This window comes from Sarcophilus harrisii, chromosome 6, assembly GCF_902635505.1.
Source record: "Sarcophilus harrisii chromosome 6, mSarHar1.11, whole genome shotgun sequence".
NCBI lineage: Eukaryota > Metazoa > Chordata > Mammalia > Dasyuromorphia > Dasyuridae > Sarcophilus > Sarcophilus harrisii.
In genome coordinates, this window is record NC_045431.1 from 232,405,300 (window position 1) to 232,425,543 (window position 20,244).

General features: G+C 47.0%; 1 protein-coding gene across 9 annotated transcripts in view; it reads right to left on the minus strand.

Moving 5' to 3' along the window:
- Positions 1-20,244, minus strand: part of AMBRA1 (autophagy and beclin 1 regulator 1) — a 168,514-nt gene that overhangs the window by 118,728 nt on the left and 29,542 nt on the right. For 5 of the 9 annotated variants that reach the window (XM_031943017.1, XM_031943015.1, XM_031943016.1 and 2 more), the window contains 6 exons: positions 17,003-17,244; positions 16,600-16,658; positions 15,044-15,227; positions 13,718-13,890; positions 12,142-12,208; positions 10,180-11,666 (listed from right to left, as the gene is read on the minus strand). In XM_031943017.1, the coding sequence (XP_031798877.1) occupies positions 10,180-11,666; positions 12,142-12,208; positions 13,718-13,890; positions 15,044-15,227; positions 16,600-16,658; positions 17,003-17,137 (2,105 nt within the window). In that variant the 5' untranslated portion in view covers positions 17,138-17,244. The remainder of the gene's footprint in view (positions 1-10,179; positions 11,667-12,141; positions 12,209-13,717; positions 13,891-15,043; positions 15,228-16,599; positions 16,659-17,002; positions 17,245-20,244) is intronic. The other 4 variants (XM_031943019.1, XM_031943021.1, XM_031943020.1 and 1 more) reach the window with 1 other exon arrangement.

Genomic DNA, 20,244 nt, shown 5'->3' on the forward strand with positions numbered 1-20,244 from the left:
TTCCATTTCTAGAGAGTTCCTGGTGGCTCATGTGAAAAGCCAAAAGGTACCATTGGTGGACTAAAAGAAAAACAATATACACAGGAACTACATGATTAGGTGATGATCAATTATGATGGACTTGGCTCTTCTCAACAATGAGAGGACTAAAGGCGATTCCAAAAGACTAGGAAAATGCCTTGTACACGTAGAGAAAGAATTATGGAGACTGAATGTGGATCAAAGCATAGTATTTTCATCTTTTTGTTTGGTTTTTTCATTTCTTGTAGTTTTTTTTCCCTTTTGGTATGATTTTTCTTGCACAACATGACAAATATGGAAAATTGTTTAAAAGGACTGCACATATTTAACCTATATCAGATTGCTTGCTGTCTTGGGAAGGAGAGAGTTAAGAGGAGAGAAAAAAAAAATTGAATACAAAGTCTTATGAAAACAAATGCTGAAAACTATCTTTGTGTGTATTTGGAAAATAAAATACTATTGAAATTAAAAAAAAAAATGTTAATGAATAATGACCAGTATGTAATAACAACAAACACAGCTCACAGCATTTAAAGAGTTCTTTAAGATTTGCAAAAACACTATACATATGTTATCTCCCATCAACATTGTATTCCCATTTCACAGATGAGGAAGCTAAGGCTGAGATTCAGTGATCTGCTGGGTTCACACAGCTAGTAAGTGTCTGAGGCAGCATTTAAACTCAGCTCTTCCTGACTAATTGCAGCTCCTAATGTATTGCACCTCAATGCTCTGAATAATACGTCAAGGAAAAAGGGTAAGAGTTATTTGTGAAAAAGCTAGCACTATCTAAGGATGTTAGGAGAACAAAATGGCTGGAATCAGGAGGAAATAGAGTAGGTGTCTTGGAATATGCCCCAAAATTATGGGGCACAACAGAAATCTTAGGGATTATTTTTCTTCTGATTATTAATATAGAAGATGGTTGCAGCACAGATTTAAGTACTTAATAAATAAGCCCTTGTGAATGTGCTCATATTGGATCAGGTATAAAAGAGGTGGTACAATATTGAGAACCTTGGCTCTGGACTTGGAGGGCCTGGGTTCAAATCACTTCTAAGCCTGGTCTGAATCTCAGCTTGCTCATCTCTGGCCAGCAGGTTGCCTGGGAGAGCCTGGGCACTCCTTCCAGTTAGAGGGCTCTGATCCTTTGTTCCTAATGAGGCACTTCCTCCCAAAGAGATCATTTAGGTGATTTAGGTCTGGGAGGAATGGAGAAGGGGGAGGGAGCAGAAGAATGTAAAGAGCAGCCACGATTTCTTCAAAGACAGGACGCCAGCCCAAAAGTGTGTTGTTGCTGTTGACAGAGGAAAGGCGGAAGCCATCTTGCAGAAGGCAGGAGACCGAGGCGGGGAAGCTGGACACATGTGCATGTGAAGGAGAGAGGGGAAAATGAGGCTGAGGGGTAAGAATCACCAGGCCCGAGCTGCTGTGGATACAATACAGGAGAGGGCACGCTTAATTATTCCATCATGACAAGCTCATATGCCTTTGATCCTTTTGATATCACCACCATCTACTTTTGTTCTGTCTTGAATTTCTTTCCAGGAAGGTGACCCTGAAACACCCACATAGCTTTTTCTCCCCATCTTTCTCCCCCCACCTGGATGTTCTGTTCCCAGTCACATGGGGGAGGATGGCTCCAGCTCAATGGCACAAATTGCCCTCGCTACCCTGGGACTAGTGGGCATCCATCAAATAAGCTTAGGAAAGAACTTCAGCCAAGCCTGGCACTTACCCCCCCCCAAAGACCTCAACTGGGTTGGAGATAATTAGACCATCCTGGGGCATGACATCCAAAAGTCATTCCCTGGGCATGAAAAAGGGGACAGAAGCTTTCACCCACAAGTTCTGGACTCTGACTGCTGTGGTGGCTTTGGGGGGGTCAGCTAGCTCCTCCTGTCCAGCCATCTGGCTTGGTGTGGCGCTGCTTCCCCAGATGGAACCAGCCAGCTAAGAGGATGAGAAACTCCCACTCTCCTTCTTGGGAAACGGGAGGAATTTGGCTATTGCTTCCATTATAAATAAGTCAGGCAACTTCGTAGGTGAGGGGGCCTTCCATATCTGCCAGCCCAAAGCCAGCAGGGGAGCCCAAGGGTGACTCATGCTTAGGTGGGGGTGGGGTGCAGGATGCTAAGACAACAGCCCCTTCCACAGAGGAGTGGAGCAGCGCCACATTCGGAAAAGTCTTCACCCATGTATATCCATAAATCATTTTGTTCGGGGCAGTTAACAGGGCCATTAGTGGGAAAAGACATGGCTAATAAGATTTATCAGCCGGGCCCTAAGCCCCAGACAGGCCAGATCCTCCAATTCAGGATCTGACTGTAGCAGCCTCTGCAAATGTGTTCAAGCAGGTCCAGGGGGAGGAGCGGAAGCCAACTGGCACAGCTAATGGCTGGGAACAATCACAATAAGCAAAATACATTATGCAAACAGAACCCCCTACATACACCTGGCGTTATTGTCTAGGAAAAACCTCCAAGAGAACAGTGCGAGCGCTAGGTTGAATAGTTCCCATGGGGAGGGACTATGAAGGGGTGAGGAGGAGTCCACGAGACCGCTCCCCATGTTTTCGCCCAAGCTGTAGCTCCTCTCCTTCCAGGCCTGCCGCCGCCTTCCCTAGGAAGATCCAGCTCCCAGAGCTGCCAGAGCCGATTACATCTTTTCAAGTTCCCAGGGTGTGTATACAAAGCACAAAGCGGCTCGCCACCACCAAGAGGAGAGAGAGGGGGATGATGGGGGTAATTTGGATTGAACAGGTGCTAATTTGGCCTGAGGTGGGGGAAGGGCTGCCTGCCAGGCAGGAGGAGGGATCTGTCCCCAGCCCAACACCTCCAACTGTGTGTGGCACCCAACTCCAAGCTGCCCGCATTTCCCCTGAGAAGCGCTGATGAAACAATGAAAAAACCAGCCTCCCAAGAGGGCCCTTTCTTCTTCCCCCCATCACAACTATCCCCAGCAGTCAGGAGCAGCAGCCAGTCTAAGGTGTAGCTGGATATTCAGCATGTTAGGGAAAGGGTCCAGCTACTGAAATCGAAGGACCGGCTCCTTCCAAAACTCCCGACCGTCTGACTTTGGGCAGATCCTAAGCTCTCTGAACCTCAGTTTCTTCTTCTACAAAATAAGTATAATCATACTTAAACTCTCTATCCCACAGCATCATAAAGGCCAGTACTCACTCAGCCTCAAAGCCCTTAAGAAATGCAAAACCCAAGGAAAGCATCTCTTCACTGCAAAAAGACGGTGCAAAGCAAGATCCTTTTTAGCTCTGTGCTCTCTCCTTCCTTCCCTCTCTCTCTCTCATCTTTCCTCCCTTCCTCTCTGCCTCTTTTTCTTTCTCTCTGTTATTCACTACATGTATGACACTTAACCTTTCTCAAAGAACCTTGACCTCCGTGCTCTGGCGAGCACAAGGTGAAGCTCGGGGCTCACCAAGATTAGGCAGAGCACACCCACTGACTGCCCCGTGTCACATACACACAGGGCAGTACAGAAGCGGGGGGGTGGTTGGAAGGCATCCTTCTCTTTCCTCCCCTGCCCACTGCCAAACCTGAAGGAGGATGGCAGGCTGCATCCTTTGAGGATTCAAAGTTCTCTACAGTCAGGTTGGTCTCCAGCTTTGGAACTGGGTTTAATTCAAAATAACCTTACAATCCCATAGGAATCAGAGCTGGAAGGCACTCTAGCAACCATCAGCCCCTTCATTTTAGAGAGGCTGGAGTTCAGGCACGGAGAGGGAAGGGATTTCTCCAGAGTTGACAGCTTGTAAATAGCAAAGTCAAGATCTGGACCTTTACCTCTACTTTAGCACCTGTCCTGCCAGGCAACAAATGAGTCCCCCAAACCATAACCAGAATGGCCTTGGAACAGCAAAACATGAGTGATCAGGATGCTTCTCATTTCTTAACCACAAGACCCCCCCAAAAAAGAAGTAGCCCAAGGTAATCAGTCAATAAGAAAGCTTGAGGAACAAGGGTGTGAAGCTCCCAACTCTAATCTATGCTGGAGCCAGGAAGCTTCACTACCTCCTGTCAATCTGTGAGAAGTGGTGAGTAAAAAAGAAAAGAACAGTAACTCCTCCTGGTGGCAGAAGATAGGAGATGATAAATCCTTAACTAGCAGATAAAAAGGCCCCAGTTTCCTTAGAGCAAGCAATTATCTTCTAAGGAAGGTAGAATGGAATGAAACGTGGGTCCATTCGAACCATTCCTAAGGAAGGAAATGATGGGAAAACAAAGTTCCTCTTGAACCTCACAGAGATTCAAACATGGAGAGAAGGAGAAAAACCCCCTCAAGCTCACCATACTACAAGCAGAGCACATTTCTGGCCTAACACAAGCACCAAAAAAGGATGCACAGCACTAAGGGAAACAGCCCTCAAACTGAAACTACACTAATGCTTTTGCTGCCATTCTCCTTCATGCTTTTCCCACTTTCTTAACCTCTATCCTTGGCTCTAACATAGTTCTGGCGGAAATTGTAAAGACATTAAAAGAGGCCAAACCAAATATCAGCAGCACAAAGTTCCAAATAAGCCAGGAGATGCAGAATGTGCCAGACCTGCCTTTTCCACAGAGAACTGATGTGAAAACTGGCTGACCTGCTGCCCGGAAAGGACACCTGAACCACAACTTAGAAAAGGGACACAATGATAAGATCAGGCCAGAACCAAATTTTAGACATCACAAATTAAAATTATGGAAAGTCATTTCCATGAGCATCCCAACAACATGATAAAGGAAAAAAAATTAATAAAACACATGTGAGGCAAAAAATGTTACCGTTTTTATAGAATCCAGAAAAGTAAGTAATCCTAGAAAGGCACACTTCTCAAATCTCTCGAAACCCCACAGATGAGCAGCAGAAATAGCTAACACTTATACAATGGTTTCAAAAACTTTCTAAATGTCATCTCAGCTCATCTTCATAGTCACACAGTAAAAGGCAGCTACAAACACTATAACCCCCATTTTACAAATGAGGAAACTGAGAGCATTTAAGGGACTTGCTGCCAAGTCAGAGAACTTGTAAAAATGTAAAAGCCCCAATTCTAAACTAGGTCTTCTGACCTGAGTCCAGGGCTGGGTCATACACTGCCTCCCTGCATCACTGCCAGGGATGGAGAACTTCATTTTCCTTCCTGTGGATGTGATGAAAAGGAATAAGAGAAGGGAACGGTCCTGTAGACAAAGTCAAGAACTTCCGTTCTACCACTAATGCTGGGGACCAGGGGGATCCAAGCCAATGAATTCAACAAGCTCAGACAACTATTAAAAGTTGCAGTTTCTGAGACTCAAAAGATTCCTCCTCCAAAGAAATCCACTGGATAAAAATGAAACAAATTTAGAGCTCTAAATAAGCACCCTTTCCTCAGGTCATTACTTTTCCCCACCAATCCTGTCACCTGTCACCATATTCCCCTTAGCCTTCCTTGCCATAACGGTAAGATAGAACTCCCAGAGGAATATGAAGCCTGCTACTTAGTCTTTATGTAAGTGTCCAGGCCCTAAGAACCCCATCTGGGGATACAGAGAAGGGGAAGTAGAAATGGTTCTTAATCTGACTTGTACTTCTGGAGTTCCTGAAGTTTTAATAACGAACACCCTTAGAATGAACAATTTTCCTAGAGACGGATCAGTAAGTAGGTTGCTTGTGGCCAAGAAATTCACTCAATCCCCAAGGGGGAGTCTTTGCTCGAAGAGAAGTTATGGACAAAACTCTAGGGAGGTCTAATGTCTAAGAACATATCAATCAATTAACAAGTATTACTGAAGTGTCTACATCATACCAGACAAGGTGCTAGGCTCTGAAGATACAAATATGATGGATGTTTTCATTCATCATACGATGAATGAAACATCTCTATTTAGTTATAATCCCTACATTTATATAACTCATTATCGTGAGCAAAACACTCTACAATATGCTGCCGAGTATCTCTATCTCTCTCTCTCTCTCTCTCTCTCTCTCTCACACACACATACACACACACACACACGAAATGAATAAACATAAAAACAAACATTTTAGTTAAATGCAGGGTAATTTAAAAGGGAGGGGGACCCAGAAAGTTTTCATGTCAGAGGACAAGAGCCTCAATGAGGTTGAGGGGAGGGGAGAGAAGTTACTATATATCTTGTCCTGGGGGCAGGACATATTGTACATATATATGTATAGAGTCGGTTGAGAAAGAGAACAACATGATCCCATCTATGCTTGAGGAAACTCCCTCTGGCAGCAGTATGCAGGATGGGCTGCAACGGGGAGAGAGAAGGCAAGAACATCAATTAGAAAGCAAATGAGTAATCTGGGTCAGAGATGGTGAGGGCTTGCACTAAGATGGCAGCTATGCTGTAAAATAGATTGCGAAGCTAGAAATGGCAAGATCTGGCAAATGACTGGATTTGCAGCTGAGGGAAAGGCAAACCTATGAGGCTGGATGGCCGGCAGTACATCCAACAGTGGTAGGCAAGTAGGGAAAGATAAGGGGTCTATTTTAGACAGTGTTTGGGTTGAGATGTTTCTACAACATCCAGTTTGAATCACCCAATAGACAAATGAGGACACGGGAGTGAACTAGGAGAGAGATGGGACTGGATATGGAGATCTGGGAGGCAGCCATTAGCCCTGAAAACCAATAAGGTCACCAAGAGAAGAGAGAGAAAGGAAAATAGAGGGGCTAGAAAGGCTGCTTGGGGAAGACCCCCAGTTAGGGGGCATGACATAGAAGATGAGCTACTGACAAAGGCAGGATATTCAATCAACTGCTGGCCTTAAGTACTAAAGAATTTACGACCCATGAAATGACTAAATGACTGGTTTTCATCATTTTCTCTTTCCCCCAATTTAGGACATATATAGCAAAGGTTCTCGATTTAAGGTTAAGGGACTTGTGAACTTGGAACTGTCACTATTTCGTGATTGCAGACAGTTTTCACTTAGATAAGTAGCTGGTTCTGCAGACCCCGACAGGAGATATTTACGTAATGTGAACTTGCCCTTGGATGTAGGGGAGGGAGAAAAGAAGGGGGCTTTGTGCCAATGGAGAGAAGATGCTGGCAAGGGGTTCAAGGACACATTGGGGCTGAGGCCAGCCATGGACACAGCCAGGAGCGGACAGGTAACACACACGCATGCCCACGGGTGGAGCAGGGCAGGTCTCTCTTAGCTCCTGAGGTGCCAAGTGTCCATTCTCTTATCCTCATTTGGAAGGCTTTTTCCTTTCAAGGCTTTGGTTTTCTTGGGCAGAGAAGGCCCAGGGCAGACACCAAGATGCAGAGTGGAGACAGAGCCTGGGACTGTACAGCAAAGCTAACATAGGGTGTTGTGGAGCGTGGCTTTCTTTCAGAATTCTTTATGTAAAGTTGAATTTGAGTAATGCAAATGTAGCCAAAGCAAGAAGAGGGTTATTTCCAAATAATTAGTTTGAGGTTGGAGTGACACCTACTGGAGGGAGCCACAATGTCAGGCAATATTAGGGGTTGAACATTTTCTTTAAAGCTTCATCCCTGGAAGAATGACGCCCCCAATTTGCCGTGGCTCTGGAACTCAGAAGCTGAAGAGCTGGAGGGGAACCGAGAAGTCATCCTACACAGGCAGCCCATGAACAAAAGAAGACAAGCTCGGGATGCAAAATTAGCTTCTGCTGCCCAGCTCCAGGGAGACGCCCCCTCCCCTGCCTAGGACTATTAATACTCTTATTTGTCAACAACACTAATTAGCTGGGCAGCACCAGAGACCAGGATGCTGCCAGCCCTCTGCCAAGGACCAGAACAAGCCCAATTGGGCTCCTCACCATGGAGGCGGCAGCCTCCAATTCCAGCTCCTAGGGTGACCAGTCAGCACCACCAGTGCCTGCAAGCACGCTGCTCCCTGCAGCAACAACCCGGTGGGTGGGACAGGCCTTTCAGACCATATCTTCCTCTGCTCCCAACACACACATGGAGATGGGTCACTCCATACAACCCTGCTTGAAGAGACTGCAGGAAACTGCAGTAAAACCTCAGCTGAGTTAGCCTCGGACCATTCCGGAGCAAAGGCAGAACAGCTCCTGGGTTTTCAAAAGGTCTACTTTAATGACGAATATGGAAAAATGTTTAAAAGAATTGCACACATTTAATCTATATCGGATTGCTTGCTATCTTGCGGAGAAGGAAGAAAAATTTGGAACACAAGGTTTTGCAAGGTGAATGTTGAAAAATATCTTTGGGTGTATTTGGAAAAAATATATATATACTATAATAAAAAATGCTAAAAAAAAAAATAAAAAAGAAAAGAAAAGAAAAAAAGATTTGCTTTAAAAGAGGGCTGACAAAGCAGAGATTGGAGTTTCATATGAAAAGTTTCACACAAATTTATAAAAATGCTATTTCTAAAGAAAAAAACAACCCGTATGTTTGGTGGGTTACTGCCAAAGCAAGCAAGGGGAGAGGCTGGCCTCGGGTCTCACATGCCAAAGCAGAAATCCCAGACAAAAAAGCTTCCAGCCAGTGCTGGGGGCAAGTCTGACATCTGCCAAACAATGACCGGGCACTCGCCTTGTTCAGACCGGGCCCGGGTAGTGGCTATCCAACCCTATGGCAATGATGGCCGTGCAGAGTGCCTTGGCTTCTCCTTCCTCTTCCCCGACAGGACTCCCGAGCTAGTCCTCAGGACAAACACGAACTCCTCTCCGTACAGTCTGCTCATTTTTTTACTTCATTCAGACAGTTCTGCCAGAAGGGGTCACTTCCCTCTCCTATCAACTCCCCTCTCTTTCAGGGCTTTCTTCCAGAACTACCTCTTCCAGGAAGCTCTCCAAGGGTGCAACAATCTTCCACCAAACTCTATTGCATCAGACACCGGCGCTTTACGGTGCTTTGTTGTAACTGTTTTGAGCTGTAAATCTCAAACCCCGACAGGCCAGATGCTCCTTGAGGATGGGTACAGACCATGTGTTTCTGACCTTCCAGGCATAGGGGAGCATGGGAGGCCCACCATACTTGCCAGCTGACCAAAGCAGCCCTTAGAGAGGAGGACTCCCTGAGTGCTCCCCCTGGACAGCTATCTATCACAGGTAAATCTCACAGATTTCAGCCAACAAAGTGCAGAGGACGGCACTACCTGGGCCCAGCAGACACAGACTAAAAGACCTGCAATTACCTGGGAAGTCATTTTTCCGAAAAAATGCCTGACAAATGAAGATGCAGAGTATGCAGGTGCAGGAAGAGGCAGCTACACCTACCTTTACAGTCACTGCTATTGTAGGAACAATTCTGCCCACTTTAGGCCCCCACTAACCCTGTGTCTGCCCCTAACCTAGAATAAGGTCAAAAGTCTCAAGTCTGAGGTGGAAGAGCCCTGGTTTGGATAAGAAAAAGGAAGGCACTGTGGAAAGCCATCACCGTCAAGAGGGAGGAGTTCCCATCACAGACTCCAGCACTCACTAACCCTGTGACCAGGGACGGTGTCCTGAATCCTGTGGCCTTCTCTATGAAATGACGGGACCGGACAAGGTCGAGGGTCAAACACCAATGACGAGTGAGGAAGGCGGCTGAACGGACCACTTAGAAGCCAGTTCTCAGAGCACGGGGGAGCACTAGGTCTGAGCCATAACCTCCTCCACCACAGCGCTGCTCCTGGAAAACCCGAGGTCCCTTCTCTACCTGCGGGAAGCCACCGCGAACCCCAACACAGAGTAGGAAGGCCCCGCCTGACTCAGACAAGTGCCCTCCTTCAAGAGGAACTGCTTCCTTCTCCTCAGAAACTGTGCACTCCTTCCTTTCAGCTCAGGCCAAGACCCTGCAGAGGCTGGCCACGTCCCAGGGCTCCTCCCAAGAGCACACAATGAGGATTCCGATTTGCCCAAGAGAAAACTAGACCTAGGCTAAGAAAAGGCCAGAAGATGAAGAGATTCCCCAGGGAAAAGTGAGTCAAACCACCAGGACCCATCTGACCTCGGGAAGGAGAGGCAGGGCAGAGGGCCCAGAGAACAACCGGGGCACCGAAGCCCCGAGGAGCGGTGACTGACTAGCCGGGTCACCTCAGGGAAGCCACTGAACTCCTCCTGGCCAGGACCCGGTTCGCCAGGCCCGGGAGATGGTCCTAGAGGCCAAGGAGCGGTGTCTACGGCGGCCCAGCGAGGGGGCCGGGGTGGGAGGGTCACGGCTCTCTTACCTCCTGAGGGAGTCTTCCTCAGAGCTTTCCTCAGGCATTTCCTGGTTTAAGGCCTCCTGTGATACATTCCCGGGTCGGCTGGCAGCGGCCTGGCTGTAAACGCGTTCCCAGTGGCCCGTCTCCTGGTTGAAGGCCACTCCCACAGTTCTCTCGTCCTGGGCACTGGTGGAAGGGCTCAGCTCCAGCCTGCTGGAGCCAGGGGCTCGCCCGCCCTCCGTGCCGTCGGCAGGGGGCAGCTGGCCGCCCCCCGCGGGCAGGCCCTCCAAGGCGCCGGGGACCTGCCAGGAGGAACTACTCTCACCAGGTGAGTAGTTCGGTGTGGTTCTTTCCCAGCGCAGGGTATCATTGTTGAAGGTCAGGAGGTTGTGACAGGCACGGCAGCGGTTCAGGTGGCCCCGGGAGAGGTTGGAATTGTTCTCGCTGCTGTGTGGGGTGGGCTGGTGGGAAGGGCCTGGCCTCTCCGGCTCAATATTATTGTTGAGCATCTCCTGGGCCTGCTGGGCGGGAGTGGGCTCTCCCCCCAGGCCCGGGTCTAGCTCCTGGAGCCGGTCGTACTCCAAGAAGAAGCGCCTCAGGTCGCACTGCAGCTCATTCCGAATGCTGCCCGAGTTGTTGTTCTGGCCCGAGCCGCTGCCCGCGTCTGCCTCGGCTGCCAGCCCCGAGACCGAGAAGCCCCTTCCCTCGGTGGCGGAGGTGTATACGGACGCCTGGGAGCCGCCTTCCTGCTGCCTCAGCACCGACAGCAGGCTCACCGAAGAGGCGCTGGTCCTCGGCGGGGGCAGAGCGTCCGCCTCGGAGCGTGAGTCCATACTTAGCACCGTTCGGGTCCAGTCAGCGCCTCCGAGCCCAGAGGCGATTTCCCTCCCGGCCTGGTGGTACCTGGAAGGGTGGCTGGAGAGAGGGCCGCCCAGAGAGCGGCGTGTGGGCCCCAGGCTGAGGTTCCGGAGTGTGTTACCCGCAGTGCCGCTCTGCACTGTGCTGAAGGCAGACGGGCGGTTCAGGAGGCCCTGGTCCTGCTGCGCTGACGAGGCCTGCTCCGGGGCATGGTAGGGCTCGGTCTGCACAGAAGAAAAGGAAGCAGTAGTAGCCCCAGTGGAAGCAGAGGGGGCACTGTCCTGGCGTGGGAAGAGGGAAGAAGGAAGTCGCGCCCGAGAGCAGCGGCTGCAAAGGCACAGCATCCCCAGGGGCTGGCAGCACTCGGCTGGGGGGGAGCTGACGCGCTCTCGGAGCCGGGGGTAAGCGGACGTCCTGGAGCTCTCCGTGCTGGGCGGAGGGGGAGGCGGTGGAGGAGGCGGGGGTGAGGGGGTGGCAGAATCTTGGACTGTGCTGTGCTCTCCCACCTGGATGCCAGAGGAGCGGGAGGACAGCATGTGCAAGAAGTTGTGCAGAAGAGGCGTCCGACGGACGGGCTGGGACTGCAGGAGAGCGCGCTGGCGGAAGTGAGACAGCTCCGCGCCGTCCACGGGGATCTCAGGCTCATCATCGCTCTGGAACAAACCCCGTGGGGGAGAAGTGGGAGACAGGGGTGGGCGGGACTTAGCACCTCAGGCCAAGGAGGAAAATCCCGCCACCACAAAGCAAACAAAGCCCCTCCTTTCTGGAGCGCAACACTCTGGAGACCTTGATTTGGCCTGGCAACTCTGGGCTGGGACACAGAATTAAGGCACATCCTTTCGGGGAGGAACTAAACCTAAGTGGTTAAAGCGGGAAGCCCAGTCTCCATTTCCAACCATGGCAGCCCGCCCAAGTTCCAGCACCATGCGAAAGCAGAGGCGGCTGTCACTCCAAAGGAGGACTGGGGCCCAGTCTCTTGGGACAGCTGCGGCTCTACCTTAAGACCAACAGCCTGTGACTGATTCTGGGACTTCTCCAAAAAAAGAAATATCCCGCAGGCCTAAGGGACCTGGAGTAACCCAAAGTTTAGGGGATTTAGGAGCTCTGGGGAATCACTAATTCAGTTACCTGTTGATTGGAGGGGTTAACAATTGCTGTGAGTAAGTAGTGTCCGAGGGGATCAAACCTCACCAACCTAAAACAAGAGAGAGAGAGACAGACATGTAGATGAGAGAAAGAAGAAGAGGAGGAGGAAGGAAGGTGAATGGGAAAGAAAAGGATAAGAATAAAAGAAAAGAGGGGAGGTGAAAGAGAAAAGAGAGGACAAGAGGAGAAAGTGACAGACACAGGGGGAGGCAGAGAGACGGCGTTAATTTAAAACCTGGGAAATAACTATTATACTTTATATCAATCTCTATTAAATACTTTAGAGATAAAACTCTAGTTATTTTTTAGCTAAAAACATGCCCAAATCTTTGTACAAATTCTGTCCTTCTTGCTAGCCCTTTCCATTTGCCTCAGAAATAAGGGTCACAACTAGCTATGCCCAGAAAAAGAACTCTGGGAGATGACTAAAAACCATTACATTGAATTCCCAATCCCTATATTTATGCCCACCTGCATTTTTGATTTCCTTCACAAGCTAATTGTACAATATTTCAGAGTCTGATTCTTTTTCTACAGCAAAATAACGTTTTGGTCAGGTATACTTATTTTGTATCTAATTTATATTTTAATATATTTAACATCTACTGGTCATCCTGCCATCTAGGGGAGGGGGTGGGGGGGGGGGGTAAGAGGTGAAAAATTGGAACAAGAGGTTTGGCTTGTTAATGCTGTAAAGTTACCCATGTATATATCTTGTAAATAAAAGGCTATTAAATTAAAAAAAAAAAAAAAAAAAAAAAAAAAAAAAGAAATAAGGGTCACATCCCCAAAGCAGGAGCAACCGTTTTTGGAAACACCAGTACGGAGACTCATCTCTGGGGAAAGCAGCAGTCCTCCCTCATGGGGCACAGTCTAGCCACAGGGGGTCCCATCCTGGCTATAAAGCAGCAGGACTCTCCTCTGCCCACCCATGAGGATCAGTCTACCTCGCAGTGCTACCTGCTGAAGTGTGAATCCTAATGATTTTTTTAATAGCTCCCATAACAAATCCTAATAGCTTGGACCAGAATGCAAGTCTGTGTCCAACAGAAACACCAGAAGACTTAAAGGAGACAAAATTTCTCTACTTTTAATCCAGGTTCAAGTTAGAAACATGTCTTAAGTCTGGGGCAAAAAGAAAAATACATCCCATTTGGGAGCTTTTGTTTCATGCCAGGCTACTACAAAATTCCGTCTCTGCCAAGATTTGATATAAGCCAACAGACAGGAAAAAAATGGAATTCTTCACTCCATATTTTAGGTCTCCAGAATGACTGATTTTACCCTTAAAACTACTCCACTGGTACATGGGATAACCATCCCAAGACTCCAACAATACAAGAAACATACACAGGATGGGACTCTGCAGGGAGGCCGGCAGGAGGTGGGACACAACCCTCACAGCCAAGCTGTACTGATGCACATACTGAGAACCTGATTTCTCGGGCAGCGGGAGCAGTTATGAGAACCCTAGCAGAACCTAGAAAGTAGGGAGGGTGATGAGACGAGATATCCCGCTTCCTTCTAGGCCTGTGCTCTAATGGGACAAGCTACTCACCGAACCCTCTCCATCTCGCTGGCCGTCTTCACCACTGCAAAAGGCTCTCGCCGGCTCCAGTCCCAGAAATGGATCTCGTGGGCTGTGGCAATCAGCAGGAGCTGAGCCGTAGGGTGGAAAGCCAGGGAGGCGATAGCATTGTTGCTGTCTGTGAACCAGCTTTCACTGCCACCCTATGGATGAACCATTCTCAAATCATTATCAGGTTAGCCAATAAGCTCATAGCAAACAGGGAAACACTATTTCAAAAGGACTCCATTTAACATAATTTATCTTTCTGAAATGGGACTCCATAAAACAGACAAACGTTCCCATATCTGATTCCACTGCAGTTAACAGGCAAGGACCACCCCCAATTCTCCACTGAGGCCCCTGGTCAAGACCTGCGACCATGGGAAACCTCTTAGACCTGGCAGAATGTGGAGCACACCAGTCATCTGCACTGGTTAAGATCTTGAAACAAGGTTCTTTTTCCAGTGCAAGGGAACATCTTCCAAATGCTCCCCATGAACCAGGCCAAAGGACATTCAACAAACCCCAGCGTGCTCCACGGAATCCTGAGGGGCTTTGGGGCTGCAGAGAGAGATAAGGTTTAAGAAACAGACTGCCTGGCTGCCCCTCCAAGGATGGAGAGAGGAAAGGGAGGCCTCTTATCAATCCAGCAATCCCAAAGCATAAGCGAAGACTAAACAAGATGAAAGATGGGAAAATTCAACAATGGTGAAGTCAAAGGATGAGTCCTTTTATTGTGGCTGAGCTGAGAGACTGCTCTTACTCACATTAGATAAAGAAATGACACCAGCAATCCTGCTATTAGACTTATAGTCAAATTATTATGGGAAAGAAAATGTAATATTCAGAGCAGCACAATCTATAAAAGCAAAAGCCTGAAAACAAAATTTTCACCTGGTGATTAGGGAATGACTCATGGGAAGAATCTGAAGATTTCTCTGAAGAAATGCCAGTGCAGAGAGCAGACCCAGGACAAAAGCCCTGACAACACTGAATGGACACCAAATGGGATCCAACACCATGGGCAACATCAATCCTGCCTGGTCCAAGCGCCAGTTTAGGGACAATTCCCTTTCAAGGAAGGTACATAAGGTGCAATGGTACACATTGCCAACTCCCACTTTTGGGTTGCCCATTTTCATTTCAGCTTGTCTGTGCATGTTGGTTGTTATGTTGAAAAATAATTTGTTGATTTTGAAAAAAGATGACCCAGAACCTGAAAGTAAAAAGGTTTGCTTCTTCCCCTCAACCAATGGCAGGAAGTCCCCAGCAAGCAGCTTACTCAAGGTCAGAGCAGTCAAAGGAAATACTCACATGTAAATCCCAAATCCTAACCTCCCCATCGAGGCAGCCCGAAGCAATGAGGCCTGGGATGGTGGGGTGAAAAGTCACACACCACGGTGTACGCCGATGCCCAACCAGAGAATGGACACACTTGCCGGTCTTCACCTCCGTGATGTAGATGTTGTGGTTCACATGGGTGGAAGCCATGAGAGTCCTACAAGAGAGAAGGAATGAGGAGCTCGGCAAGAGAGGAAGGAGAAAAGCACTCCTCTGGTTCTGGCTGACCACCGTGGCCTGGCACCCTCCCTGCATGAGACAAAGGATCCAGCAGACAGTAAGCTTTGGGCTCCAGCTACCTCCCTTTCTCATCGGTTCCCTGAAGATGCTATTCCAGTCTCGGCTGTCCCAGGACTTTCTAAAGCATAGATCTGACCATGTCACTCTCCTATTCAGTAAATTCCCCTGGCTTCCTACCACCTCCAAAATAAAACAAAATCCTGTTTGTCCTTTCAAGCCTTCCTTCACCTAGCCCCTACCTAGCTATCCAGTCTTCTTCACTGCTCTCCAGGCCCTTTGCAATCAAATGACCCTGACCTCCTGGCTCTTTCCCAAATGTGACACTCCATTTCCCAGCTCTCTCCCTCCTCGTCTCGGGCTCCTAGCTGCCCACTACAAACAAGAAGTCTTTCCTCTGTGATTATCTTCAACTTATCCGGTCTCCGTCTGGTTTCTACAAAGCTGTTTGCATGCCATCTCGTTAGACTGGAGCTCCCTGAGAAGGGACACAGCTTCTGGCCTCTTTTTGGCTCCCCCCGATGCCCAGCACAGCAAGTGGCACATAAAGGCCTGAGCAGGCCTGTGACCCCTGATCTAGATCTGACGGTATACTTGGAGGCTCCCACAGATCCCATTGCATCATCCTTACTAACAATAACTTGTATTTATAGAGTGCCTACTATGCACCAGGTAGAGGTTTAGAAACCTTACAAGGATATACTCTATCCTGGGAATAAACTTCCGCCTCACTTGTCAGCTCAGATGCCATTGCCAAACCTCTTCCTCCTTCCCGCAGGCCATAGGTCAATGGAATCTTCACTCTTAGACAATCACTTATTTACTACCTAGGTTTTGGTTTTATTCTTCTGGGAACATATTCTAGGTCCAGCCCAGGAAAATAAACACATCTTGAGAACTGAGATCATTTAATTTCTGTCTCTGTATCCCCAGAGTCTGGCATAAGGTCTGGTACACAGCAGGTACTTAGTAAATGCTGACTGAACTGAGATGAATTTTTAAGTGCATTTTGGCTGGTTTATCTGCTCCCCAATACTACATTTGCAGGTAAGGGTCTCTTTCTGGCCATCAGGAGCCCGCTTCTATCTGTTACTAAGACATTTCTTGAACCCTATGCTAATTTCTTTCCTTTCTGGCCACAGAGGCCCAAGGGACTGATCCATGCAGTGCTTCCAAGAGTCTTGAGGGACTGGTCTGTACGTTGCAGGAGAAGAAAAAGAAAGGACTGGGAGGCAGGAGGCAGGCAAGGCTGAAGGTAAGAAAAGTTAAGGATTTTGATGGGAGCAGAATACCTGTCTGGGCTGAAGGCCAATAAAAAGGTGGATCGTGGACTGTCAGGAAGTTCAACTTTCTGGAAGAAAAACACAAGAAGATAGTGCTGAGACATTATCCCTGGAACTTTCCAAGAACAATCACTAACAACCCTGCTTCAAAAGTCCTATCTGCACTCACAATTTAGGCTCAGACCACTAGGAAACAAGGCTCCAGCTGGGGACTGGATGAACTGGGGCTTGGATCATCAGCCGAGCTGGAAAGTAGCTCCCTAGGGCAGTCGCCTCTCTCCTGTGGGCTCCTCTGACGAACTCTTTAGAGGTTTCTAAACCTGCTTGTCTGTCTGTCTCTACCCTTGCCTAACCAGTGCTGGCTTCTCTCTGAACCCTTCACCCCCAGGTCCCAGGACAGAAGGTTTCTTGCCTTTCCTTCCCATTTCATCCACCGAGTTTTATCCTCCACCAGCTCCTGTAGAAGCCGCTGAGCCCCCAAGGCTCGCGTGCCCCTTTCTCGACCCCACAGTATCCGGACAGCATTCTTCTCGGGGACAACCTTCATGGCTCTCAGGTACCACTACCACCCCAGGCACAGAGTGGGGGGGGAACAGGTGTGGAAGCAGCTAAAATGAGGCCATCCAGGTCCTTGGAAGTTATCCTCATGGAAATCTGGAGACACAAAAATTGCACTGAAAGATTATTGCGTGGATAGAAAAGCTTCCCACTAAAAATTCAGTTCTACTTAAATGAGGGATGAAAATGAGGAAAGAGGAAGGAGGAAAATTTCTTCCACCTTGGTATTTTGAATATTTTGATCCTAAAATAAGACAACTCCCTCAACTTATTCTAGGTCAATTCATTATTAATTCACTGTTCCTCTCACTATAGGGTCTAGGCCCCAATAATGGGTTTTGGCCCCCAAACCAAAAAATAAACAAACATAAAATTAGCATTTTGTCAAACAAAAAAGCTTAAAATTTTTTTACTTTTAATCTAAACTTAAACCCCAAAAGAGCATTCCCACATATAAAGTAGGTTGTGGATAGTCTGGTTTTCCTTTTAAGCAGTAGTAATGTCATGTGTAACTTTTAAAGGTATTCTATTTGTATTTTTTTCTGGTCTTTCCTCTGTTCTCTTTGCATTTTCAAATGTATCAATGCCCATCTTTCTCCTTCTTTTAATTTGACAGTACTATGACTATGCTTCATAGGAAAAAGAAGGAAAAACAAAACTAAAGAACTTTCTGCTATTCCAGGATCTCCAATCCTGCCCCTGTCATTTTGTCTACACAGGATATTGCCTTTTAAAATACAAATTAAAAAAAAAAATCTATTAACCACCACATCCCAGGCAAAGGCAGACCACTGATGAAGAGGAGCTGCCCTTGGACCATTAAGTCCTGGGTTTAAGTCTTGCCCCTGGCACATACACAAAGCCTGGATCCTCTCAGGTCCCTAAGAAACTTGCCAAGACTTGAAGTTGCTCAGAAGCGTGACTTTGCACTGGGAGAATAAGTTTTCTTCCCTGAGAGTTCCTCATACACAAATGATCAATAACATTTATTAAATCCCCTGGATATGTGGCAAGGCCTGGGACTACAGGTAGAGTGAACGAAACAATCTGTTGGCAAGTGTGATATAGAAGACAACAAAAGTATGCGTAGATAGCTACAGAAAAGATAAAAGGTAAATAAATACAAATAAATCCTAACAGATTAAATATGAGGTCATCTGGGAGAGTGGGCATTAGCAGTTGGGGAGAATCAGGAAGGAAATCAAAGAGAAAGTGGAGCTTCAGCTGCATCTTGAAGGAAGAGTAGCATGATTCTCTGAGGGAATACAAGTCCAAAGCATGAGAGAGAGAGAGAGAGACAGAGACACAGAGACGGAGAGACAGAGAGCACCATTTAGGATGGATCAGAGTGTACCGGAGGGAGTCATATCCCATGACACAAAAGGCTAGCATCAAGGCTTGAAAAGAGCTATTTATGGGGTCCCAAAGCACAAATGAGTTGATGAAAGGCATTATGGTCAGAAAAACAGATGCGGTAAAAGAGTTGTAAAAATCTGAAAAACACACTCCTCCCTACCCATATGTGCCAGACACTAACAATATAAACAATGAAAAGGAATAGAGGCTCTTGCCCTCAAGGAGTTTACTGTCTACTAAGGGGATATGATAAGCACAGATAAGTATAATACAAAGTAGAATGTGATAGAGGCAAAAGAGAGGTCCAGACAAAGTCTGGGGGAATTAGGAAAGGATTCATGACCCCCAAAACAAGAGGGAAAGAACCCATATTGCCAACCATATTCACAGTAGCATTTTCTGATGTAGCAAATAACTGGGAATTAAGGGGGTGTACATTAAAATGTCAGAATGACTTAACAAAATTTGTTATATAAATGTAATGGACTATTATTGTGCCATAAGAAATAATGAAAAGGACCACTTCTGAGAAATCTAATAAGAACATGCAAAAAATTATGTAGGTAAAATAAGCAGAGCCAAAAGAAAAAAAAAATGTATACAACAATACCACAATAGCATAAAGAAAAACAACTCTGAAAGACAAGTACTCTGATAAACACAATGACAAGAGGATTAGGGATGAAAGAAAGAAAAAAGTTTCCCTGCTTTTAAAAAGTTTTCCCTACTGTGGGACCTCCTCACTTTAGGCCCTCTAGGAAGGCCATATAACAACTTTTTGGGTAAAGTGAAGAGAGGATACTTTGTCACACATGAATTGGTCTTTCCAACTTTGCCAGTCTGTGGTTCTGAGACAGGAGAGCATACAATAAAGCTTTCCTGGGAACACATCCACATTTTATTGTGAGATGATCAAATAGTCCAGACAATAAAGGAGCCATCACAGAGGTTGGAGAAAAACCAGAAAAGTGCTTTCTCCATTACAGGACACTAGAAAAGTAAAGTGAATGGGAAAACCATAACATTTCCTCCCTTTACAACCTCTTAAATCTCAACTAAGAAGATAGCTCAAGAGGACAAAATGAGCAAAATCACTAATCAAAATGTCAACTAAGTTACTCCTAGCCCTGCACTTGATTCTAAAAACTTTCAGTACAGTCTAAAATCCATCAAAATAAACCAAAGGAATGACCCCTCCTCTTACTGTCTATATGTATTCTTGTAGGTCCTTGTTTCTCTGTAACTGTCACTATGAGGAATATGTCAGGAAAGAAGTTACAATCATTGGGATTGATGTGTAGGATTGCAGGGCATTCTAAGAATGAAGAGTAGGAATTTGTGTGGACTGAGGCAGCAGGCTCCTCCTCCCAGAATGCATAGTGAAGTGCTTCAGGACAGGCATTTGTATCCCCAATGCCACTGCCTGCCCTATGGGAGGCACTTAATCTGGGGACAGTGAGATGCATTTTAGGGGCAGCAGTAAGTGAAGAAGTGGACAGAAGGCAGGGCCTGGCATCTCATAGACCTGAGTTCAAATCTGGTCTTAGACTTTTGTTAGCTATGAGATCCTGAACAAGTCATTTAACCTTTACTTGCCTCTGTTTCCTCATCTATAAAATGAGAATAATAACAGCCCCTACTTTTCAGAGTTCTTATGAGAATGATATAATAATAACTCTAAAGCTCTCAGCATAGTGCCTCATGCACAGTAAGCGCTCTATAAATGTTGGCTATTATTAT